Below are 27,175 nucleotides of genomic sequence, written 5' to 3' on the forward strand. Positions count from 1 at the left end.
AGATGGCACTTGAACTTAGTCAGATGGTTTTGTAGCTATGGTTCTTTCTTTTGATGTAAAATCCAAAGATTAGTGGTGACTTTATTCCAACAAGAGTGGATTTAAAACTAAGTTGCCACATCTGTAAAAATAAATTACACAGGACGCTTTGTTTTTACTTTAAAGCATAGAAGGCATTCTAATCATGTCACCACACATGAATGTCCAAAGATTAAAAAGATGCACTAAACACTTGTCAATTTCATACGCTTTTATTTACATGCAATAGTGCTCCAGCATGTGCAACCACAGAACGGCTACACTGATAAGGGGAGTGTAGATTCAGGATCTCCTTCATTTTGATTGCAGATGTCTCTGGCAAAGACTAATACTTAATGCACCAACCTGTGAGGGAGGAGTAATACTGACACCTGTCACAGCGCCCTCACCTGGCAGTTATTGGTAACCAGCAAATGAGTAAACAGAAGTGGTTGCAGTATAAAGTTCAGCTTATCAATGACTGAGTTTAAGAGTTTTTCCAGAATCTCTCCCATTCAGTGATTTAAAAAAATAAGAAAATCAAAAAAAATAAATAACTATACAATATATAATCTCTTGCACACTACAGAAACATAATGATTTATGTTGCATACACTTGTTAATATCTTGTTAATGAACAATGCATAATACATGTGTTATTGCTGTACAAAATGACAGGCGGTTGTATTTTGAAAACGTGCTAAAGCAACAGAACTAAATAGCAACGAAGCACCTCATAACTACAGCATCAGTTTGAATGGTCCCTTTGTGTGTTGTACATACAGCGAAGTACGTAAGGTCCCAACATTTAGGATGGAGGATATCTGTGAGGAATGACGCGAGGAGTGAGGAAGGTCTAGACATGAAGTGCTGAACTGAGAGGAATCCCCTGCAGGCTTAAGGTCCCCTGGCTGGTCTTCTTCACAAGGAATAATGTCTCTTATTATTTTCATCCCCAGGAAATGCAGACAGTTCAGCAAATATCTTTTTTTTTTCAATGTGAAAATAACCTAATATACAGTATGTACAAAAAGCATAAATATATAAATATCTGATACAAAAATAAATATGTTCTCTTGTCTTCTTCTGTTTGTTGAACAGTCTCTTATGCATCTGTTGTGTTGGCGGTCCCTTTGTCCTCGGGGGATGCCTCATTTGGGAGGATGTTCACTTCCTGTATTGTTACGTCTTGGGATTGTGGCGTTGTCGCTGCTGAAGACGATGTGGTGAAAATCCCTTCGTCTTCGAGAGAGAGAAGAGGAAAGGACGCTGGCTCTGCAGAGAGGAGGAGGGAAGAGAGCTGGTAAGAAAAAAAAATGCACCGCTGGTTGTGGTGTTCAACAGAGGTTTAAATGTCAAATGTTTCACATTCAGCACTAATGCCAACATTTGGATGCACCGCAGGATTATCACATACAAGAAAAGCTCCGTTCAACAAGTGAAAGAATGCACACATACTGTAAGTGAAGCCGTCCTCTCCAACACAGAAGTCATCACCTCCCAGTTCCTGTGGACCGTGGTGCTGATGGGAGGAGTCGAGGAGCTGAAGGGTGGAGTCATCAGGAGGACAGCAACTCTGTTCGTGATGATCTGGACTCCTAAGGATGACACGTTTCTGTAAGGGCTGCAACTTATGAACAATGGTAACATTTTATAATCGATTTGTATTAATTATCATATACAGGGGAAGGGTTTAGTGTATTCGTAGGCTTCAAGTCTATTTCTTCTGTTTTACAGAAGAACAGTGATTGAGTTTTGGGCTACGGGTGCTGCCAAAACCTGGGTGACCGCCACTCAATACTGTGCCTGAACGCATCACCTATTCTATGCAATGATACAATTAGAAAACATAGGATATTAAATGAATATTTAAAAAGCAGGAACCTGCACGTTTGGCCTTTTACACACGATGCAGTAAATTTGAATGAAATCAATGAAATGACCATGAAAATAATTTGAATGCAGCTCAACAAAGTCTTTAAATACGAATATTCAGTAACTTTTTGCATGATGAACTGTTGTCTACCCCGAGCAGTGTTTTTTGTTTCCCCATCTGTTGATTATTTACAAAGTATTTGCTAATGTCTAATGAGTGGTATAACATGCAAACATACCTGGAGTAGTGGTAAACAGGCAGATGTCCATTTGACATAGTCTGTGGCAACAACGTGTCACACTCCATATCACAGTCCACCGCCTCCTGCAAAGCACAAGATCATATAGATGATATATACATGGACAGCTTATTACAATTCACCCATACATCACACAATTAGCTTCCTTTTACTGTAAACTACTCAACATTTTGAGTGGTGTCAAATGTGAGCATTTCTGGCCACATATCATAAAGTGAACTTTACAACATGGATTGGACAATAGATAAAAATAGTAAGTGACAGAATTCCTGCAGTAAGACCTGCCAGTACCATACATGGCCTTTGATCCACAAATACAATCAAAAAAAAAAGATACAGAAGGGAAAGTAAATGGTAAATCAGCTATTTTTCAAAAAAGTCAATGATCTGTTCATTCATCATCATTGTTGCAATCAGCTGTTTCAATGTAGTCTTTGATCTGATGTTGTTGTAGAAGTAGGGTCTCTATACTATATCCATGGTTTTGAACATTACTAGGTTTATTTATTTCTGTTGCGCTAAGTGAAGCATTTATAAATAAGAAAATAAAGTATCATTATTTTAGTATTGGGAAAGCTAGTATTTAAAGACAAAACTGTAACAACCTATCTTTAACTATTTGAGTTGTCTCTACCTGCTGCAGCCCCGGCAGGCGGTGTGTGTGGTGGTGAGGTTTGCCGTTCAGAGCGTATTCTCCATTCACAGGGTAGACGCCATGTGGCGCCGTCATGTGGCCGTCCAGCGGGCAGTGGCCAACCAGGGCAAGTCCCTGGAGGGGAACCATGGTGTACTGGCATGAGGACACCGGGGCGACCACGGCAGGAAAACACAAGTCGGCCATTTGCTCTGAAAGCACAAAAAGACAATTACACAGATGTCGAGGCAAAAACTTTAACGACTGCAAAGAGGAACTGTGAGGAGCGCTCACTCTGTTTGGCCCAAGCCCTCCAAAGGCAGAAGGGGATAAAGGCGACAATGATGAAGACGAAGGCTCCCAGGACTATACCAACTATGAGGTAGGGGAGGTCGCCGGGCCGAGGCACAAGTCCGCTGGGGTGTCCCATATCGTGGTCCGGGGGCTCTGATGGAACCGGCCGCTGGTGATTAGGACGAGCTGAGGAGATAAAAAGTTGAAAATCTGTTTAAAAGAAAAAGAAAAGAAAAGAAAGCTCAGACATGCAAAAAAGCAAACACAATGCTGCTTCTAGATACATCTACATCCTCCTCCTAAACAACCAAATTGTCATCATTTTGTATTTTGACATGTGTGTGAAATTGTCATAATTAGCATAATAAATTATTAAGCTGTAAGCCAAAAATATGTTTTGTGAGCTCAGCGACATTTGTTCGTGCCAAATATTAAGAATCCGAGTGTGCTCGAGATATCACACGGACGAGAATAGCAGCGAACGGCCGGACGACCCCAAAAAAACATAACGGCAGCGAACATAATAATGACCTCACCTTTCGTTTCAAGGATCACCACGTTGCCAAATTCACTCTCTCCCTTCTTGTTGAAGCTCTGCATCTTGATGTCGTAGGCCGTCTCCGGCTGGAGATCAGTGATTGAATGCCAGTATCTGTCTCCCTCCACCACATCCTTCTTATAGTCGCTGTCATTATCGCTGTCTGTTGGCCGGTAGTAGATGTAGAAACCGTAGATGGGGGTGTTGTTTACGGGAGTGTACTGTTGAGAGGGAGAAAAAGAATAAATCATGTTACCGTCACAATGAACTGGAAATACATTGCACTGTGGAAAAAGTTATTTGTACCCCAATTAATAAAAAAACAATTTCTTTTAGTCACTCACCGTCCATTTGAGAATGACGGTCGTCTCGTTGATGGCTTCATTGTAGGTGATGTAGGGTCCGTCAACAGGGCGTTCGTGGGTTCTCCCACCTACCACTGTGTACGCCTTCGACGGGGCACTGGGAGGACTGGAACCGATTACATTCACTGCCACAACACGAAACTTGTAGGACGTACCTACAGGGAGAGGGGATCGCCATTAATAATCTGTGCCTGGGGGCAACACGCTGCCTACAATGAAGCTCAATATTGTGTTGACTAATGATGTTTGTCTAAGCGTCACTGTGTTTTCCTTTTGTGCGATTCGGTTATGCTTTTGATTGATGGCAGCAATTACTGAAATGACTGTAACAACAGCCATTATGCTGATGAATTTACAGGCCGTGGGAATGCAATTATGCAGGACAATCATCTTTGTAATTATATGGTACGACATCCTCCCCCCCACCCCACCACACAAAGTCAGAATTAACTGCTGTGAATAACAACACTGGATGTGAAGATGGCTGACCTTTCTCCAGGCCCGTGATCTCCACAGAGAGCCGCGATGGGGGGATGTTTTCCACCGCCGTCACCCAGTCCTCTCCGGCCTTCTTCACCTTCTTGTACTCCACCCGAAATGACTGGATGGGGAAGCCGCGGTTACCGCGAGGAATCCAAGTCACGTATGCCGACGTCTCCGTTGCCGTGGAGACTGTGGGCTTGTCAGGGGCTTCGGGAGCTGCACAGGAGGCGGAGCGGTGTCAGAAAGAGGACATAAACTTCAAGACAACATTCTGTAATTATGACAGTGAAGGAAAAATACATCACATTCAGCACTTACTGAGAGCTCATCCTTCAGAGACGGAAAAGGAAAAAAAGAAATTGAGAAGTTTCCATGTTAGTCAAAAGAAGAATAGTTAGCTCAGGGTCTTGCTGGAAAACATCAAGTTATAGTTAGGTTAGTAGACATGATTTATATTGTTAGTATAGTTAATAGGAGGTAGTGTTTGCAAAGGGGCACGGAGAGGTACAGGACTGGAGGGTTACTTACGAGAGAGGCTTGGCGAAGGAACAGCAGGAGTTTTTGGTGGGTGAATTTGCACTAAATCTCTGCGACCTGGAGACAGGAAAACACAGGTTGGAACAGAGTTTCAATTAAGGAGCTAGCATTTAGGCCACGTAACCACTTTCTCCTCTCAGCCAGAAATAACAAGTTTATTTAACAAGTCAACAGCCATGCTATCAGCTCTGTGAGCTTTGAGCTACATGCTAAGCGTGACAACTTGCTCTAAATGAAAATGCCTTTTTCTTTACCTTTGCCAGTTCTGAAGGTCATCATAGCAGGTTGTCCCAAACCTGCACAGTTTTTGGCAGCCATCTCCACCTCATACAGGCTGTCTGGCTGCAGCTTAGCCAGAGTCAGCTTGTGGAGGGCGCCTGAGATACTGCTGGAGGTCCAGTCTGCTAGAGCATCTCCCACCTGAGAGAGAGAGAGAGGTGCGAGTTACAGACAGAACGGAAACGAAAATACAATATTTATTCATGTATTTAAACCGAGAATGCGTTGAACGGATTGCAATACCTTTCTGTATTTAACCATATACTCCAGCACGGGGACTCCTCGTTCATGCCGCGGCCTCCAGGTGAGTTCGTAGTAGTCCGCCTTGCCCGTGCGTGGCAGGCTTAGGATGATGGGGGCCTCTGCAGGTAGGATCTGTCCTGGCATCTCGGAGCAGTCAAGAGGCAACATGGCCCCCGCGGCCCCCGGCCTCACTGGCGGCTGCTCTCTCAGCACCTTATCTGGGCTGAGCGGCCGATAGATTGAGGGCAGCTTCACCCTAGATGAAATCCCTAGAAAAGAGAAGAAATACGTCATAACATCTAAAAGCTGTGACATAAAGTAACAGTATTTCTAATAAATCATGTATACATTTTCGGTCTTACCGGTTGATACTGTGATAAGACGAGCAGAGGCCTGTGAGCTGCCCACCCCGTTCTCAGCCATGCACTGGTACAGTCCGTCATCCTGAGGGCCCACGTTGGATACACGCAGCGCCCGGGAGGACAGGCGGTGGCGAGGAGACGGTGCGAGGGGGCGGGCGTTGTGAAGCCACATCACCGAGGGAGTGGGTTTACCGCGGGCCTGGCATGTGAACCGCACCGTCTCCCCGTACACGACCTCCTGCTGCTGCAGCTCCACAGTCACCTGAGGAGGCTCTGCAGGAAAGAAAAACACAGTTAAGAGGCTGGTTCAAAACCTGAATGTTAATGTGTGCATAGGTGGGATTGTGCGAGAGCGTTCAGGGCTGCCACTGGAGGTTATTTTCCTAAGAGCTGAGGCGATTAATCGTTCAACAGAACTATATTATTACAACAATTTTTTTTACTTTTTAAAGTTGAAGCTCCAGCAAAGTCACTTGTATGAGCACGTGTGAGTAAAATCATAATTATGCACGTGCGTGTGTGCGTGCATGCGTGTGTAAAGGCTGTATGACGGGGGGTGTATAGAGCCAGGCCAGCGAGTTGATGGTTGGCTGCTTGTGAATCAGGGAAAGACAGAACTCATTACAGCAGCTCTCTGGCTTTAATTAGAGCCAGCTGCACAGAGACAAGCCCGCAAGAGACACATACACACACACAGAGAGAAAATCACTGTAAAAACAGTCATCCATAACCTAGACACACTCAATCAAGTCCTTCTCGTGAACAGAGCGCTCTGTCTCCACAGACTTCTTCTTACACAACACCGCCCATGCTTACATGCCTCTCTCACACACACACACACACACCTGTCCTCTCTGTCCCCCAAACAGGAGTCAGTCTAATTATTAAATCGATGACGCAGACTCCACTCATTAAAGAAAACATTGCAGAGTTAAATGAACAAACCCCCATTGACATTGGAATTAGCATTTAACCAAGGCTTTTTTTAGAAGGCTATCAAAACGAAGCATATCAAGCCCAAAGCAGCAGACGCACAACATGCCAAAAAGGCATTCCTTTACTCCACCGCTCAGGTTTACTCACCAAACACTTGTACGTCGTAAAGCACCGTTGCAGAGCTGGCCGAGCCGATGCCGTTGTCCGCTCGGCAAATGTAAGTGCCCGAGTCGGCCTCGCCCACCGCGTCGATCAGCAGGTTGCTGAGCAGGTAGCGAGTGGTGTTGTGGGAACGCAAGTCCTGCCCATCTTTTGCCCATATGACCTGAGGAGTGGGGATGCCACTGGCCACACATTCCAACACCAGCCGTTGGCCTTTAGTCACCATGATGGAGCGAGACGCCGGTGGGTAAATGATGCGCGCTGCCTCCGAGGTGGAGCCTGGAAAAGATGAGGACAGTCATGGCACGAACACGACATCAATGCGATGAGAAGCGGTCTGTGCCTATTTTCTCCACCCTTCTCCATTTCCTTAAATTGCTGGCATGCGTGTCGCAGCTGAAACTGCATCCAGAGTACGAAGGATTTAAAAAACAATGTGAAGTCAAAGCACTTTCATCTCTGCCTTTGAAGATGCAAAAACATGTGTCCTGGCAAGATCGGATGATAAAAGTCTCACATGTGCACCACACGTGTCCACAGCGACGAGCTCTCAGATAATGTCCTTTCGGGTGTCATCACTTATTGACGGACCCGTTTCAGACGGGCCTTTTTGCACATCTTTAAAATTGAGTTTATTAAAAACGGCAATGCTAATGAAGCACTTGGTGTTGGCGGCGATGACTCACGGCGTATGCGCAGGCGGTCGGTGGAGGTGGAGGTTTTGACCTCCTGGGTGATGGGGTTGTAGGCAGCACACTTGTACGGCCCCTCGTCGTCCTGCGTGGCGTTGGCTATCTGCAGGTTCCCTGATGGCATGATGAGGTAGTTTCCTACAGAATCAAATTAAGGATTAAAGCAAAGAATTCTGATTAGTATGATTATATATGTATTATTAGTATTACAATCATATTACAATGATAGTGTATTTTGGCCTAGTGATTAAGGTGTTGTACCATTTTTTTTTTTAAATGCAAAATGTGCATATTACACAATTCTAAAGAACATTATGCAATACAATACTTGAGTGGCGATAAAAAGGATTCACAGGGGACATTGTGCTGGACGAGCAATACTGTAACAGCAAACACATGAGATCAGGTTCAACATAAATGTTTTTAAACTTAAACGCATACGTATGTGGAAATATACAAGAAAATACACAAATATGACCCAGACAGTGAGGGAACCGCAGGAAAATTGAGTCCATATTGCGAAACACTGTAATATGAGTACGATGTGCCATTCCAGCACATGTTTGCAAGTCGGCAGAGACCACAAGGTGGCGCCCCAGAGTCTGACGAGGGAGTCAGTGAATGTGGTATTCATTTCCTCACAGATAAGCTGCAGATATCAGTACCTACAGCTCCCAGGCATTATCAGCCGACCAGCCACAAACCACTGGAGCTTTTCTTCTCCTCCAAGCAACTTAGAAGTAAATAGTTAGAAAAATAAACAACCGCATTCCCATGTTTCAACATTCTCGAGATAATACCCTTATCACCGCTTTCATAATGGGCCAGATAGCAGGATTATAGCATTCCGGTAAATTATGAAGACAGCATGAGAATTAGGGAGGGGAGTAGGGAGAGATGTGGGGGGTTGTTAATGAACTGGTGCAGCTCTGTACCTTTGGATGTTTCCAGCCACTCCTGTTTGACACTGTAGCGGACCTGAGCCTTGGGCTGGCTTTCGGGGAGGTGACATTCAATAACCGCTGTGTTGCCTTCATCGACCTCGATCTCCTGCTGGTCATCGGGCTCAAAATCCCGCAGCTCTGAAAAACACACGGGCGAGGGAAAAGTCAGTGCCGTCACATCACTGCAACACAAGTCACCACTCTTTCGTGGTCGTAATACACAGTATACAGACAGTTCTCGGCTGCAGAAGAAACCACAATAATCCGAGCAATAATAAACTGGATGATAACTGCGCTGTTTCCATATTGGGTGTCCTCATTGTATCGGAACCACACTCCCATAACTTCTCCAAAGTGCCTCTTTGAAAGAAAACCCCCATTTAGTCATTTATTTATCTCCGCTCGTTTTACATCATCTGCTTCAGGTCACAGGAATTTTAGAGTTCCCGTACATTCGTCAGTTTAATTCAATGATGTCCAAACGCCTAAAAGTGATGTCTGTAGCATTCGAGTAGGTGTCATTAATCCTGTCAAACATTATACTGGGACTGGAGCTGGTTCTGTGGGAAATGGGTGGAGTGCGATTACTGGGGCCATGTGCTGCGACTGTGTCCCACAGACACACAGTCTACACAGCAGACACTCATGCAACCTCTGACCTCCTAAACCCCTCCCCCCATGCCAGAGTGGCCCAGAGGCCTGGCCATGGGGTCAAAGGTGAGAGGTGTCCATCCTATAGAGTTTCAAAGAAAGATATCCATTTTGGGTTTGGGAGGAAGCAGCAAAACTCTGCTCTTAAGAAGTCGGAAAGAAAAAGAAAATCTTAGCGGGGGGGGGGGGGGGGATACGCTGCCATTTTAGAGATTTGAAGCAGAGGGAAAATAAAATGAGACTCCAAAAAGGGAAAAAGAGGAAGGCAACAGCACAGGAGAGGGAAAAACAAAGCAACAACTGGAGACATGTGTCATGAAGGAGTCGAGCAGTGAAATGAAAGATAAATAAAACTTCTGCAGGAACGTAATTAAATGTCTACCAGCTCCTCGTTGATTTATTCTTAACAAACATGGCCTCTCTTCATTCTTTCCAGAGGTGCTAAAATTGCCACTAATTCAGTCTTCAATAAGACGAGCAGCAATAAGCTCTCGCTATACACAGTCGGCTGATGAGACTTTGTATACAGCTCTAATTCAATAAGCAAAGTTTAGTAAAGGCCAGAGTGTCTACTGATAGGCACAACAAAGCGATGTACTCAAAGCACTGAACAAACACCTTCACTGCTGGCAGCTGATTTATTCACAATGCATGTTGGATCTGCCTCTCTGTCTGTCTGGGGAGCGTTAATGGGACACACACACACACACACACACACACACACACACACACACACACTAAAACACAACTCCATCTCAGCTCTTATTCTGATAGATGAGAATCTCAGCCAGGACATGTCAAGCTAAGTGGTGTGTGCGTGTGCGTGTGCGCGTGCGTGCGTAGGGGGAAAAAAAGCCTTAAAGTGTGGCGCTCCATTTGCTAAATCAATTAGGTGTTGTTTTTACAGCCCCACTCACCCCCCTCATATCTACCCATCCCACCTTCCTCCTGCTTCTTCCAAATTCCTTTAGTTACACCTTTTAACTCCCCCCCACAACTCTTAACGCCCCACATTCTTCACAGGAAGAACCCCGCATGGATGCCTCTCAGGTGTGAGTGCGTGCATGTGAGCATGCACGTATGTATTCCTGTGCGTGTATGTGCATCCTGTAGGGATGGAGGATTGATGGTATTCATAAAGTGAAGCAGACCTCCCGCACCAGGGCTGCTTGGCAAGCCAGACTTAAATATTTCTACAGACAGTGCATTCATCATCTTTATGTGTAGCTGTAGGAGGCCTGTGTGTGTGCCTGTATTATAACATGTTTGTGCAACGTGTTGTGTGCTCATGTTGTGCAGATACATGTCTCTGTTTTCTGCAGCAAGGGGAGGATGATTGTCTGCACAAGAATTCAAGCAAAGAGCTTTTAACCTCTGCCAAAAAAGTCCCGATGCATCAGAGGCGGATAGCGAGGAGGGTCTGGAACCAACCCATCCTGATCACAAAAAACATGTGCGTACAACTAAAAGAGCTCGCATGGAAAGACAGGCACATACACACTCCACATGGAGCAATTCCTTAGGCGGTTTGGGGGTGGCCGATTTATTAAATTAAATTAGAGTTCAGGGGTGGGCGGGGGGGGGAACAGTCTGGCTCCACATGTTGTAATCTCAACACAACTATCAATAACTTTTACTGCCTTTGTGCAAGAAAAGAAACGGGGGAAGAAAAAACATGAGCTGAAGATGACAAAAGAGGAGGGAAAGTGAACGATAATGAAAGGAGGCAAGAGAAGAGAAAGTGACAGGGTGAAGAGTGAAAAATGTACAGAGGAAGAGACGTGTGTGTGTGTAAGGTTATGGAGGCCTTCAAGGAGACAGAGAATGTGACATCACGTCTCATCTTGTGTGAGGATCTTGTCTCGACTGGCCTAAAACACCTCCAGTTTCTCCAGCCTCATACATCACATCATGTAAAACAATACAGTTACCTGTGCACCGTTCTATACCTAATGGTGTGTTCTAGTAAGGAATATCCTCTGTGTCCCGTCCCGTCCGTCCGACACACACACACACACACACACACACACACACACACACACACACACACACACACACACACACACACACACACACACACACACACACACACACACACACACACACACACACACACACACACACACACACACACACACACACACACACACACACACACACACACACACACACACACACACACACACACACACACACACACACACACACACACACACACACACACACACACACACACACACACACACACACAATCTCCCCCCAATTACGGGGCCATAATTTTTGGCGAGCCCTGCTGTCGGGCCCTGTGGAGAGGAATGTGGTGTTGTGTGGAGCAGAGGGGCCGATAGAAGCAGGGGGCCCCAAGGCTGGAGTCCTGGTCCCCTCTTCACTGACCAGCCCCCAGGTCCCCTCCATTCCTCCGACTCAAGTTACGCAGCATCAAGCCCCCTTCTTAGTCCCATGATGCATATCAAATACAACACCACACACTCAGACCAGCGCACTAAAAATGTCAGCGGTGACAATAATTCACTTTTGCTCCATTGGATCAATATGACACTCTATAAAAGCAGATGTTGTTGTATTTAACTCCACAGACTAAATACTGCCTGACTATCTGGAACCATCAACAGTGATCAATGAGAGCTGTAGTCAAGCATTAGGCTCACGGCAGTGGAAAAAGAGCACAGTTTAAAGTGTTGTATTGGTGAAGACTTGAAGCAAACAAATACCGCTCTCCTTCATCGTTTATGTTTTATTCAAAGAACATTTTTTATCAAAGGCGTTCTTTGGCTACTCTGACAAACCAAAGAAGGGGTCTGTGTGTTAGTGTTTATTTGTCTGAACTTTGTGTGGGTTGCTACTCACTGGCAGCAGTGACGTTAGCAGGCACACTAGCCAAGGCTCCTGCGCTGGTGCTGGCCACACACTGGTATCTGCCCACCGTCAGGTTGGAGAGTGCGGGGATGAAAAGGCTGTTGGGCCCCAGCGCGACACCCAAGTGTCCATCCACCAGCTCCTGGCCATTGAGGCGCCAGCTGATGTTGGCGGAGGCGGGCTGGGCACTGCAGCGCAGATTCACGCTGCCTCCCAGCTTCTGCACCACGGACATGGGCTCCTCACTGAACAACGGCACCTCGTCTGAGGACAAAGAGTAAACACACAACTCAGAAGAAAATAAGGCATCTTGAGACACTTAAGACAATTACTCAAGGCTGCGACAAACCATTATATTTTCTAAAAGAAGTCACAAAGAATGTGCTGAAAAGCAGCAAGTTCTCCTATTTTACAACATCAAATGTTTGGCTTTGCTGGGAAAAAAATCCTTTTTAATTAATCAATGATGTCGATTCATTTTCTTTGGATCTACGAATGGTTTAATGGGCTAATCAATGCAGCTCTAAATACAGTACTTCTTTTCGTTTGTCCATGGTGGCTAGTAGGGATCACGCAAACTACCCACTCCATCGCGGCATTTCAAATAAACTGCAGTTTCTGCTGCAAAGATACGTAGAAAACACCTCGCTCCCTGTGACTGAGCCAGAATATTTAGTTTCCTGCAGCCGGTGTTTGGAAAAACTAATACAAAGGCGTTCATGAAGTAGGCATAGGTTGCCAAGTAAGTAGTGTGCTCTTTTAAAACAGAGGCAGAAAACACAGAGTGAATTGAACTTTTAAAAAGTTATATATTTCTGCAGACCGATACAGTTTTCCACCATCTCCAGTTCGTCTACTCACCGGGGACAGAGGCGCCGCTCTGCAGGCAGCACAGTAGTACTGCACCCAGAGCGCACAACACTGGAGCCCTTCTCTTTTTCATCCACGGAGTCCAGTCTCGCTTTCCAGACATCTTCCATACACTGCCCCCTGAAACACACACATACAGAGGAAGGTCAGAGGGTAATTTACAGGACTTGGTACACTCAAAACAAACAACACAAACCTCTTAATTCTGATCGAAGCTAACACACACAAAGAGAGAAAAAGAACTGCACAGAAAACAAAGCTACCAAAACTAGGAAACATCCATGATCCATCTAAACAGTCGATCTATATTCATACATAAGCTGCTCTCTATCTTACTTGTATACACACACACACATACACAAACAGGCAGCCATTAATGAAACGCAACCCAGGCGAGGCGGTGCACTCTGCGGTACCCTCAGCAGCCAAACTCCAGACACAAATAAAGCCTTTCTTTTCTGTCAGCCCCCATCTCAACGCTGACCCCATCTCCTCCGCCTGCACCCGCACCCATCCAGCCTGCACTCATCAAAGGGGCGCCCTCATTCTGTAGGCCGTAACCCGACCCCTCCACCTTCCCGCTCAGGTGTAACCGATACAGGTAGAGGGTCCAGGAGGTGGAAGGTGGGAGGGAGAGGAGAGGAGAGGGGAAAACACACAGGCTGCATTCAGAGCGGGGACAAAGAACAACTAATGAGAGGCAGGATGGGGAGGGGCACGGGGGAGGAAATGTATATCACAGCAGCGAGGAGCGTGCGCGAGATGGGGGAGAGGAGGGCTGTATTATGGTTGCAGTATGTATCAGGAGGAAAATGGAAGAAGTTGATGTTAATAGGCAGTCTATTAACAGTTAACGTAGAGAGGGGAGCTTTTCCTCCCTTGTCGCTTACTGCCAAGTTTCCCAAATTCTTTCCTGTCAGGTTAAACTAACAACTTCCCGTCAGGATGAGGAGGGTGGTCCTGCAAGACTGAACCTCTCTCTCCCTCTCATATACATGCATGTATTTGAACATGCACACACACACACACACACTCAGGGCATGAAGTGTCTTGTGACAATCTAGTGAAAAGGGAAGCACAAAACGTTCTCATACATATTTGTCCCGATCTTATTATGGCAAGGAGATGATTAATGAAGCTCAGGCTAGGGGCCGCGCGCACACGCACACACAAGCGGGGCCAATGCAGGACAGTAAGAGAATGGAAACTCTTACAGTGCACCTTCATCACTCTAATGGCAGCAGTGAAAATGTTTAGCTGCCTGGCACATTTATTGAAAATGAGCAAAGCAGCAGGCTGATGGAAAAACTGCTGTTAACTATGCCAACTGCCACACTAAGCCACACATTACGCCGCTACATTTTAATTGCATAGTATGAATGCGTGTAAACAATTTCAGATTGCAAATTCTCACGACACGAACGGTTTAGGAAAACTCCAGTCCCGCTTGCACAATGTAGCACTGTACCGAATAGTCGATCAACCTGGTTTATTCATTTATTAATCCTGCAATAACAAATTTTTTGGCCACTTTGGGCAGCAGAAACCACCTGTACACACAACATAGTGACCTCACCTACTGAGGTTTATGTTGAGCTTAATAGTTGCTTATTTGCACATACAGAAATTCTATGAAGCAACATTAGCATTCATTTAGACTTGTGTTTCTTACTATCCTTCAGCTCAATATTTGTCTCTTGAGCGGCTAAATTCTTCAACAGCAACTTACTAACTGCGTGTGTGTCTGCTGTTGGTCCTGAGCAGATAGCTGCAGTTGGTTTTAAAAGCTATTTTGCTGCAAAAATAGACAAACAAAGCCAATGAATGAATAAAAATAGTTTCTGGCCTAAAAGCCAAAACAATGATCTTACAGTAAAATAAAGACTTCACTGTATGTATAAAATACATACATCGCTTCATACAAAGATGACAAACACTGGCTCTAGCTTCTCAAATGGTCTGCTTTTCACTCATTCATGTTCATACAATAGTTAAATATATTTATTGTTGGACTGTTAGACAAAACAAGCACTTTGAGGATGTCACAATGGACTTTGAGACTGTGACAGGCATATTCAGTAATCTCTATATTGAAAATAACCCATAGTTTCAGCTCACATACATGTAGACTGTAATTCAGAGTGGCCCATCAGCAGTGGGCTCCTCGGTAAACAAACAGCGAGCTGCTGTAGAACCAGGAAGCAAAGCTGAAGGTCTGCGGCTTCAGTGGCCGGTCGCTCTATGGACACAACCCGGGACAGCTGCCCATAAAAAACACACATCTGTAGCGAGCACCTGTCCCAACCGTGAGAGTCACTAACCGTAAACCACACCAGTCAGCCTGCCTCGCGGACACACAGCAGGACACACTACTGCGCCAACGAGAGCTCTCACCTGACGAATAAAATTAGTGCGGGGAGAGCTTTGTATTAACGGCGTTATGAGAAGGCCCTCGTACATCATCACTCCCTAAAGTCAGCCATACTCCTCGGAGACCGTCTGTCCGTCTGATTCATTTATCATCTGGGTTTTGTGTTTGCTTAGCGAATACCCTGCTTTAAGATGAAAAGTTGGCATTCGTGTCCAACTTTTTCCATCCATCCTTCCAAGAGAAGTCACAGACGTAGAGAGGGAGAAGAAGCCTCCTACGCATCAGCGAGACTGATAAAAACCAGAGCAGGCACACAGACAGCTCTCCTAAATTAAGAAGCGAGGGAATGCGCCAGTGTTAATGTGTTCCTTCGACTGTTGTATAACAACCTTACGAACAACGCCGCGTTGTGGAATTAAAACATACTCCAGCACTGTGTGAACTGCTCATATCTGCCAGTTTTATGATTACAGGGGAGGGAAGCTAGTTGTGTCTTTATGATGAAGAACTCACACTTGACTACTCTGAGCTCTGACTTGAGACTTTGCTGCGGAAAAGGTCTGGTTTAATTGTTGCGTTTACTTGTAACTCATATCATAGTTTGGTGTACAGCTGCTTTGGAATGTAACATTTGAGAGGTTTTCCTTATGTTGTTAAATAACAAAAAGGTTTTGAAGAAAAACTTGCTTCCTTGAAACGGTTTTAAAAAAAGTAAAAAGTGATTCATCAATCCTTAAACCGAGGTAATGCATTGCACTAGTGTTAACATTTTAATTACACACCCAGCCCATGCAGCAGGTGGGCCTTGCATGGTCACACATTACATTAGAAAGATGTGGAACAAAAAACTATTTTACTTTGGGACATCAGTGCAGATGCGGACCTCATTAAGTGGATCAGAGATAAGCCATGATGTCACTGATCCACATTTAATACAATTTCGTTGTCACTGTCATTATATAAATTCACTGTTTTTCTGTACCACTTGCATTTAGCTTTCATTGCCACATCAACCCCTGGCTTTATATCAGTAACATAAGATAAAGTTGGATTGGTCCATCCCTGCAATCTACACACAAAATCACTGTTGTTTTAATGGTAAACATTCAGACCCCTGAAAGCGACTTTACCTTTTTGTATTTGGAAGACGTTTGACTTAACCTGTGACCCAACCCAAAAGACTTAAAGGTGTATGAATCATAGAAGACGAGGGAAAGCGCGACTAGTCCCAGGTGGTGGCGATGGTGTGCAGGCACGCATGAGTGGAGGTATGCGAGTGCCTTATATGTCATCGAGAGAGTCACTTGACAGAAGTTCATTGTGAGCGTGCTAAGTAAAGACACCGGGGCCCCTGTTCTCCCGGGCCACTGCCAGTCCCCATTGTCTCCCTGCCTCCCTGGATAAATTCATTTTGACAACCCTGCTAATTGGATAAAACCAGACTGGAGCCACCTCCCTGAGCTCTCACATTCCATCTGCTTTCTGGCATGGAGAGGGGACACGGGAGGAGCGGTGGTGGTGGAGGGGTAGCAGGGCAGTAACTCCTTCTGAGGAGCTGAGCTGTTGAATATTTATCACCTCCCCAAATGCCCCCTTGCCCTCCCTCCTCCCCCCGTTTTACGTCTTTTTACACCCTGTGCCCCCCCCCCCCCTTACGTCGAGGTTCTCCAAACACCACAAAGCCCCCCCTTTAGATAAACACATGCGGTGTCAAGTGTGAGGAGTGCCGGGGGTTCAACTGCTCCGGTCGGGCCCACGGCCCACAATGCCGTGCCGCATAGCTGCCATGCGGGAGGCCAGTTGCCCCTGGCGACGCTAACAGGCAGAACGCACCTTAATAGAGTGGAGAGTCATTGTAAAGCAGTGAGCCGGTGCACGGACAAAGACCCCGCAGACCCCTGGAGAAAGGGGAGACGCTACTCTGAAGGGCCCGGGGAAGAGCTGATGGGCCCTGCTCAATGACCAAAGAGAAGGGGGGGGGGGCTCAATGACCAAGAGGTTTGAGAGTAGTGTGTGGAGAGTTTGGGAAGGCAGGGAGGAGAGAGGAGTTCAATGCCTTTATGGATTGATGCGAGATGGGTGAAGGGGGTTTACGGAGGTGCGGGAAGAGGTTGACTGAGAAGGCAGAACGGCGACTGAAATCAATAGAGAGGATGTCAACTGGCGGGCGAGCAGGAGGAGAGAGCAGGGCCTCGTCAAAGAGAGGGTGTGTTTGTGGGAGCGTCGCTGAATGTCCCAACATATTTTCCCCTCACTCTGTCAATGTGTGTGCTGGTCTCTCGGTTTGGCCCGCGCGTTTGTGCCGAGTGGATGAGGAAGGTTCAGGGATTGCTTAACAAACCCGCTTTACACACACACACACACACACACACACACACACACACACGCACACACACACACACACACACACAAGGACAAAGAAGATCTTTAGATAGGGATGATACTACAGAGTTTTTCCATGATTGACGCACCAGTCTAATATTTTTTTCTGATTAAATGTTTAGCCTATAAATTCTATGGGTAAATAGGGGAAAATGTCCATCCTTCTAATTAGTAAACCAATGTATGCCATTAGTATTCAATTGACTTTTACAAGCTGAATAGAGGATAACAAGTGCCGTACATTGGAGGAATCTGCGTGTCAAACATAACAAAAATCAAAGATATCATAGTGCTGGATGCGGCTGTCTCTACTTCAAAGTATCGCAGATAACGATGACTGAAGTAGAGAATCTTCCCTGTTGTATTTCACACGGACAAAAACTTGGCAGAGAACAAACTTCAACTCTATTCCCATCTATCTCTCGGACACAAGGGACCCTTCTGGAGTCTCGCCTTGGCATGGAAAGTCTGGCCAACAGGTGGAGAGGGGGCCAGTCCAAATCCTCCACTCGAGACATCACTCGTTCTCATGCCATAAAATTACACATCAAAAGCATCTCAGCATCCCTAACGAGGTTGAGAATTCACCCCCTCCTACTTCATAATACTCACTGTCACACACACACACGCTTCACAAAGTATTAACGAGCTATATGCCCATCCGACCCCTCCTTCGGCCCCCAAACCGACACTAACGAGCTGCAGAGCGTCTCGAGGATTAACGAGGGGGATCTGGACAGGCCCGCGATGTAGACGAGGGGGGCGTTCTAATCAATTAGGCAATGCAGCATTTGCATAATTTAGATAACGAAGCTGAATTAACCACGGAGAGCTAATTACTGGGCCACAGCGAACAAACCCACCCACATTCCTCTGCCTGGTGTGGGATGCCAGCGTGCCCACCGGGGCCATGGGAACAGGATCGGATCATCACCACTGCCCGGGGAGCGCGAGCCAGATGGATGGAGTAAGCAGTGATGTAGGTAGCATCAGCCAATCAATTCAGAGGGAGGGAGGAAAGGATGGATGGATGGATGGATGGATGAAAGAACTAAAGAGAGATGGATGGATACATAGAAAGAACGCAGAAAAGAAATCACGATGGCAGATGAGGAAAGAGGGAAGGATGGAATGAAAGGAGCAGTGGATTAAAGATTAATGAATGGTAGGAGGATGGAAGGAAAGGAAAGAAAAGATGAACAAATGGATGGAAGAACAGGAAGGAGGGATAGATAATAGAAAGAAATCAGAACATAAGTAAATAGCAGGAAAGAAGACATGATAGATAGTCTGAAGGAATAATGAAAATGAAGGACAGCTCAAATCTAAGAGGTTGAACTAAACACCTTGACCACTAACTCTAAAACTGTATTAAAGACACTGTATACATTTTTTCAGCATCAAAACATGCAGATGAATCTGAAAAAGATACCAAACATTCACAGAGTACAGCTTCTTAAATAAGGCTGAATACAGAAACGTCACAGTGTGTGTGTGTCTTCTTTAGTGAAGCTTGAAGCGATCACCAGGAGTCTCCGTACACGGATCTCACACACAATTGATGACACATAAGCAAGCATTCACACAAACTCCATGGTACATGGTAAAAGTATACTCACAGAGGCACATCAATATGCAGACCTCAGGAAGTTTTTCCAACACCAGATGTCAACAAGCAAAAAAACAGGCTACCACTTCTGCCCGGCCCGAGAGATAAACTACATACACACATTCATGCATGCTAATATAGACTTTCATAGCTGTACATATCTGCAGCCTGCTCCTTGTGTGTTCCTGCATCGTCGGGAAGGGAGGGAGGGCTGTGAGGGGGTGAATGGGGCCCCAAACTCCTTTGGCAGCTCATGCATCAGAGTGAATGGAACCAATTATAAATCAAGAGCAATTTCTCCCCATTATTCAGCAGGAACCAGGAAGGGGGGGGAGAAGAGAGACTGCCCTACAACTCTCAGTGGGAGACGGAGGATGGAAGAAAAAAAAAAAGCACAGAGAGTGAAATATTATATGAAAAACAGATATCGGGAGGCATTAGGAAATTGAGATAAGGCCGAGGGAGAGGCGGAAAGAGGGATGAGGGAATGGAGAAAAGCCGTAAAGTTATATAAAACGACTGAGGGAGAGCGTTATAGGAAAAACAGATACAAGGAATTAGAAAATGGAGAGGAGGCAGGAAATTAATCATAAAGTGAGGGTTTTGGGGCGTCAACGGTGTTTGAGATGGTGCAACCAACGTCGAGCTCCACGGTTATAAAGTGGAAGCTGCTGGTCTGAAAGACTTTTCTCAAGAGGAGAAACAGCTGGAAGAGGCTTGTTTCAAAGAACGTAGAAGCTGGATTTGTGTGGTACAGCAAAGCTACCATTTGTCCCGTCACTCAGACGGAGAAAACACACACACACACACACACACACACACACACACACACACACACACACACACACACACACACACACACACACAACACACACACACACACACACACACACACACACACACACACACACACACACACACACACACACACACACACACACACACACACACACACACACACACACACACACACACACACACACACACACACACACACACACACACACACACACACACACACACACACACACACACACACACACACACACACACACACACAGCAGAGAGGAGCGCCGTCGATGGAAAATTCCAGTTGTGATAACCCTCAGGGGCCCAATAACCAACTAATCTGGTGCCCAGTGATTTATTCTGTTGAATCATGTCTTCTCCTGCCAGTTTGACATTCTTCAATGATGAGTTTTTTGGTGCTTTTATTTTTTCGTTCACACATGCTTGAGTCAGGAATAAATCACGCTAGTTAATATTACAGCATATAAAAGGAGTTAGTGCACGGGCACTAACTGCTAGACCTTGAGCAAGCTCTAATAAAGCTAATTAGTGACGCAAATGTTCAATTATGTGTGCAGTTGAGACAAAAAAAGAGAAAAAGAGTGACTGACCCAGGCTTAAACATAACAGCTCCAGTCAAGAGTGCAATCCTGTGCCTGTGTGTGAATGATCTATTAGACCGTCTGGGTTGCTTTTGGCTCGTAATAACACCCCCTAATCTTTGTCCAAATATCTGCTTTGCACACACACAGGGCTATTTGTCTACACACACACTGCTTTCTTACCCGAGTCTGGAGTTGATCAATGATCTAACAGCACTCACTCCAGACTCACAATGTGTGCATGTGCGTGTGTGTGGAAGAGAGAGTGAGTGAGAGTATGGCTTGGGTAACTTAATTATCCAATCAAGAGCTTCTTAACTTTTGCCTTAAGTAGTGGAACAAATCAACTCAGCTTGTTTTAAGGCTTTGGATAATCCCCATTAGGCTGTTAAGACAACGAATGAGAGCGCGATTGTATTCATGATACAGATATGAACTGGACGGGCATCAACATATTGCTTCCAGATATTATTTGAAACCTTTAAATAAAAATATTCAAACATTTCTCTATTCACAGCTTTCTTTCGGCTGCCTCTCCTTTCCTCACATCCAATTTTTCTTCGCTCTTGCCTCAATAATCTCACTCCGTTTGATCGTGGACTGTTAAATGTGTCTCTCCAACTCAGGACTTTCTCTTTTTCCCTCACATTCCTCTCTCTCTGGCTGACGAGGATCAGGAGGAGATAGGTATGCGACCCCCGGGGAGGGGCCTAGAGCCCGGCCACCTGCCGGTCCAGGTGTCCCTCTCTGGTTATCCGATGTCTGACTGGACACAGAAATCCTCCCGGGGGCACGAGGCCTGAGCCCGAGCCTCCAATCTGTCAGCGCTGGAGGACTAATGCACCGTATGTCAACAGGCCAACAGTGTCCGGCTCTGGGAAATGAGGCCCCCTTATTTGGTGATGAGTATGTTCCTTGCTAGTTTATGAAAATTACTTGCTGAAATTATAAAAGTGTAAACAACCTCTCTCTCTCACACACACACACAGACAGACTCTTTTCCTCTTCTTCTAATGCAAGAATCTCAAAATAACCATGCAGATGTTGCCAGTCAAGGACCAGAATGACAAGCAATACATTCCAGAGCAAAGAGATAACCCTGAATGGACAGGAACTATCACTCTCTCTCACACACACTCACGGCAAGGGCCCACAGAGTCTGCCTGCAGGCTGTTATGACTGCATGAGTGTACCTGCTGTCATAGAGATGAAAGCACGGCCTCAGGAAGGATTTTTTTTCTTCTTTCTCAATTAACGCCAATGTTACACCCTCTACAATAACAATGCTGCTTTCCGGCCTTGTAGTCAAACCTCAGGAACTTTGGCTCTCAAACACGGGGATCGGAGGAGCAACAGCAGTCCTGACGGAACGGCTGGCTGTTTGAAATCCATCTAAATACTTCGATTTACATCCAGATGTAGAAACCCAACAGGCGAGAGTCAAACAAGTTAAATCCTGTTCTTCCACTCATATCTCTCACATCACGGTTCAATATGGCGGAGTACATTTTCAAACCAAACTAAGATATTAGTGAGAGACTGTTGCTATTGGCTTCATAACTAAATCCACACAGTAACTGTTCTTTACAAGCCACACACATGACACGCAGCTCATAAACACTGCATGAAAAACTATCCACCAGCTTCTGGACAAATAGTCGAAAACTGGCATCTTGTGTCTCTGCTACATGTCTGTTTGGTCGGTAACTGAGATCAAACGCACATAACTTCAAGTTCCTTTGTAAAAGGTCCAGCTGGTAACAGCAAGACAAAGAAAAAGCGCCAACATTCTGACACATATTAGACTCTGTGACCAAAAGACAATAAACTGGTTTCCTGTCCTGACGTAAAGGTCTCTTACGCCTCAAGGTATGCACATTTTCCAAAAGGTCCACAATGTGCAGGATTTCAGCAGACTGTTGTACAACTTTATGGACGGCTTTTCCTCTACTTCCATAGCTGTTGTTTTTGCTTGAGACTTCAGCCTGAGAGCGTTTCTGAGAAAACACAAGATATTATAATACTCCTATAGGGACTTGAAGTGAGCCTGTGGCATTCAATAATGGATTGAGTCCACTTCACTGTAGTCTAGAGCTACAACTAACAGTTTAATTGTCAAGAAGTCTGATGATATCTCAGTTTCCCAAGGCAACAACTTCAAATAGCAAATTTGATTCAAGCAACAACGACTAAAGGGCAGAAAATAATCACATTTGAGAAGCTATAAAATATGTTGTGCTAAAAAAACACTTAAACTACTATCAAATATCAAAATAGCTGCCGATACATTTTCTGTTGCATTTGTGTATTAAAAGGAAAACTACTATACTTTGAGGCAGCCATTGGTTTGGCCATGAACTGCACCCTGAAAGCCTTTCATTAAGTATCATATCTTGAAGGGAAAAAAACACATCAGTATAACTCCTACAGGGATTTAAAGTGTGCCTGTTGTATTCAGTTACAACTAGTGTATATTTTACTCTATAGTTTTGATTGTTCTCTTCTCCAGTATGACTGTACGGTTTAATACATCGTCCTTACAACTTACAGTAGCTGCGTGGCATTGAAACTTTCTGTAATATTTGCATAATATCCAACAAGATGATGAACATGATGAACTCCTATAATTGTGTTGTTCCAGGTTCCACATAAGTAATCAAAGGGGCCAAACTGTGTGAGAAACAGGCAGTTAATCAGACTGGAATCAATTAGTCCAACTTTGATCCACCGGACTGCCAGAGATGATCAACAACAACAACAAACCCTGCTACCAAACAACAAGAGGCTCCTTTTTGCTGAGACCAATTAATTCCCTTATAAGCTGTGCACCTAATTGGAGGAGGCCAGGCCATTCGTTTCGACTTTTAATCCAAGTGACATTGATTCAGCGGGAACAATCAGGCCCTCTTGTCTGATGCCATGTCCGTCACTGAAAGTTCCTCCATGCGAGACAGCGGAGGCTAAATGTAATCCAAATAACAAAACGACACCTGGGGTTGGAAACTTGAGCCCCTGCGGCTGTTCCAGCAGGCCTCCTCCGTGTAGTACCCCCCATCCCCTCCTCTTCCTCTTCCTCCTCCTCCACCCGGCCCCCTCGGTGAGTGACACCCCGGGCCAAACAATCGTTAGCAGCACGGGGATTAAGACAAACATTTTCCCATTAAACCAAACCTGAATGAGAGGATGATATCAGGAGACTCTCCTCACAGAGAGGCAGGACTCTGCATTCCTGGCTGCGCTGAGCAGCTGTCAGTTCCTGGGAGGCTTTAATTGGGTTATTCTGACACCGGCCTTTGGTTTTGGAGAGGAGAGGCACCATAGAAAAATACTCAGGTAGCGGTGTGATGCTCCTCTCGAAGCCGACAATAAAATCTGCGCAAGCCATTTTGGTGCAATAGCTTTAGATGCAGTTTCTTTAAAAAAAAAAACAATTTAAAAAAAAGGCGTACATTCATTCACAGCATCATTAAGAAACTGGTTAATTAATGAGAAGTGCATTTGTTTTCGCAGCGTTGCTCCTGATGGTCTCGGTTGCCCGGTGCTACGCTGCTGAGCTCCCCGGAGGTAATATGGGGGTAAATCTGGTGTCTGTTTTCTGTTACCCTATGGCAGCGTCTATAGGCTGCGGCCTGCAAAACGCAGACACAGTTTCTCGAAAAGAAAAACACACACACACACACACACGCGCGCGTCTTAAAAAACACAGTTCGGAATGTGCGCGACGTGTCACGCAAAGCCGATCGCTCTCCTCAGACATGTACCGGGATGTTAAAAGTCGGCGAATACATCCAGAACATTGGAGGGGAAAACTTTTTGGAAAGTATGAACGCGGCACTCAACCAATCAACAACAGGCTCAGCCCGAAAGCAAAGTAAACGGTTTTATTGAAAATGAAGTCTCAACACCGAGAGCCAAAACACACACGTCCACCCAATTAAAGTAGATATGTGATGGAGAAAGCTCGAGGGGGAAGTTTATGTGCATCTATAAGCGGAAAATAAACAAAAACAAATGTGGCTATCAAAGTAGTCAACAACGTAAAGTAGTAGCCCAATCTAACTCCGGAATCACTACTTTCTCTGTCAATAAAGCAACAAGTGAGTTGGTAAAGTCTCGCGCCAGGATGCGAACAAGCAAGCAAAACGAATACTTTGTATCTACAACACTGTAAACTATGTTGCTACAAAGCAACACCGCAGAAACATGGACCGCATGAAGGGACTAAACTTACCCAAACTGCTCAATCTGGTGCTCACGCCTCGTTTTAACCGGCCGATCTTCTCTTCGTCTCTCTTCTGCGGTGAGCTTTAGTCCCAGAAAAAACAACAGTTTCTACTTCTCTTTTCCCTCTAAAGCCCTCGCTGCTTTGGTAATTTACTGCGATGCCTCCGACATTTTTCTTCGGCTCCCCAAGTTCTCACATTGAAAGGCCGTTTTTGGATGACTGAGCTCTCAAACAATTCTCCCCTTTGCGACGCCTTTTCGGGTCCTCCCACTTCCCAAGCAGGAGGAGGGATCTGAACAATAGCGACTCGTTCCCAAAATCCCAGAGCTGGGGAGTGTTCCGCCGTTTCTCCACACCACAGATTCCTACTCACAACACAGGGGACACTTTCCAGAGGTTTGGGGCAAAACGTAAGCCTTAATTTCTAGTTTTAAAGTGAAGACGTGTATTTTTTTTAGATTAAAAACTCTCAGAAACTTTTAATTTCTTAAGAACTACGGTGTCCTGGAGGAAAACAAGTGCGCCCCCTCCCCCTCCCCCTCCCCCTCCCCCTCCTCCTGCTCTGTTCCCCCTGATTTGGTATGCGTTGGTCCCCACAGAGTTTGTATTGACCCTCGTCCATTGAAGCCTGCAGGTCCTCCAGTGCAGCTGTGCAGTGCTGTGTTGTGTTGTTGTGAACTGGACGGGCCCAGTCAGGACCATGCTGCACACGCACATGCACACACACACACACTCTCATACTACAGTGATCACAGCTCAACCCCCCTCCCCTCTGTGCACGCTCTGGAATTCTCTTCTCCACTTCAATCAGCACACTTTGAAATGAGGGGAGCCGTTCCTGTCCAGTTCATTAATAACTGACTATTCCCAGATCACAGGGTTTGATAGGGGGGTCTGATGGTGGGAAGTCGGCTCGCCTCTGTGAATGCAGGAACTCCCACCATGATGTACCTGAGGGGTTATTGCAACCCCGCAGGGCTCCATTCACTGCCAAGCTGTGGCATTTTATGACACCTGTTGCTCTTGTTCAGGGGAAAGTGTGGACAGTTGTCAAATAGTGCAGCTTTTTCAATTAATCACAAACCCCAGTCCACATTAGAATATCCACATCCTTTGACTCTGCACGTCATACCCAGCAGGAAGCTTCAGACTCAAGATGTTTTCAAGGAGTCATTAATCGTTGGTGTTTTCCAGTGTTGTACTGCACTTTGCCAGCACTTTGCAAGCTCTGCCAATGTTTTGGTGTTGTTGCTACCGAGCAGGGCTCTGTTTGTATGTGGCTCCCTCACACTAGCGCCACCCTGCACTGCACTGGAGAGTAGAGAGAGAGAGAGAGAGTAGAGAGAGAGAGATGATGCCCCTCCCCCCTCCATCTCTCCATGCAGGGCTGGATGAATTAGCTCGGGACAAAAGGCTTTGTGGGGCGGCCATGAAAGGCCTATTAACCATACTGCATCCCCCAGAGGCCCTGCCTGCAGGACACCGCCTCCCAGTATGCCACTCTCTCAGCAGGCCGCAATCCCAGCATGCACCGCTTCCCTTCAGCGCTAACCCTCGTCACCCCCGAGCCTCACTATAAAGCCCCACACAGATTGTCATGTAGATGATTATAAATGTTGTTATGAAAGTAATGGAGAGTGAGAAGGAGAGATGGGGGGTGTCAGCTTGTGTTGGTGTGGTGTGATTTGTGCGTTTTCCCAACAATGAAGAGTTAGATGGAGTGAGAGTGCCGTGAGTTTTGGGTGTTGGCTGTCAGGTGTGAATTCGTCCAGTGTGTCTCATTATTGAGTGTGTTTGTGGAGACTATGAGGGGATATTGTCCTCAAAGGTCTCAACCGTGTGATGCTGCCTCTTCTCCGACCTCCTCACTCCATTGTTTAGCCTGGCGCTATGACAACGACCCGCTCTCTCCTTCCCTCTCTGTATCCCGCTGACCTTAGCAGCTGTGTCACTTCCTTGGTGTGACAAAACCAGATTGAATCACACGCACACTTGTGCTTTGTGGCGCATAGAAGTACTAAATCAGCACAGTTTTCACTCTCACCTCCATGAAACCAAGACAGAAGAGGAATCTTGTATATCTTTCTATTTCTCACTGGCATACTGTTTAAGCATTTTGGATTAGCTGTTTATCGAAAGTTACCAAGAGGAAATGTTAAAGGTTTCTTTTTTTATAC

General features: G+C 45.6%; 1 protein-coding gene across 2 annotated transcripts; it reads right to left on the reverse strand.

The window, feature by feature from the left end:
• Positions 1-235: 235 nt before the first annotated feature.
• boc (BOC cell adhesion associated, oncogene regulated) lies at positions 236-25,178 on the reverse strand. 2 transcript variants are annotated; one of them, XM_034560157.1, is made up of 18 exons: positions 25,005-25,178; positions 13,012-13,140; positions 12,142-12,414; positions 8,614-8,760; positions 7,673-7,816; positions 6,972-7,265; positions 5,889-6,161; positions 5,527-5,795; positions 5,259-5,424; positions 4,996-5,061; positions 4,474-4,683; positions 3,964-4,139; positions 3,618-3,840; positions 3,082-3,267; positions 2,788-2,999; positions 2,133-2,218; positions 1,477-1,616; positions 236-1,293 (listed from the first exon to the last, which is right to left on the reverse strand). In XM_034560157.1, the coding sequence occupies exons 2-18, from the start codon at positions 13,121-13,123 to the stop codon at positions 1,124-1,126; spliced, it is 3,147 nt and encodes a 1,048-aa protein (XP_034416048.1). In that variant the 5' UTR covers positions 13,124-13,140; positions 25,005-25,178; the 3' UTR covers positions 236-1,123. The 2 variants fall into 2 exon arrangements, with proteins under 2 accessions (XP_034416048.1, XP_034416047.1); XM_034560156.1 differs by having other exon boundaries at positions 3,082-3,291.
• Between the last annotated feature and the right edge of the window lie 1,997 nt (positions 25,179-27,175).

Source organism: Cyclopterus lumpus, chromosome 20, assembly GCF_009769545.1.
Source record: "Cyclopterus lumpus isolate fCycLum1 chromosome 20, fCycLum1.pri, whole genome shotgun sequence".
Taxonomy (NCBI): Eukaryota; Metazoa; Chordata; class Actinopteri; order Perciformes; family Cyclopteridae; genus Cyclopterus; species Cyclopterus lumpus.

Bases quoted from the DNA above. Each gene is read 5' to 3' on its own strand.
- boc (XM_034560156.1), bottom strand. From the start codon at position 13,123: ATGTCTGGAAAGCGAGACTGGACTCCGTGGATGAAAAAGAGAAGGGCT. The intron at 6,162-6,971 runs GTGAGTAAACCT...TCTTTCCTGCAG, and splicing joins TTACGACGTACAAGTGTTTG to AGCCTCCTCAGGTGACTGTG. The intron at 1,617-2,132 runs GTATGTTTGCAT...TGTCATCCTTAG, and splicing joins CCTGTTTACCACTACTCCAG to GAGTCCAGATCATCACGAAC.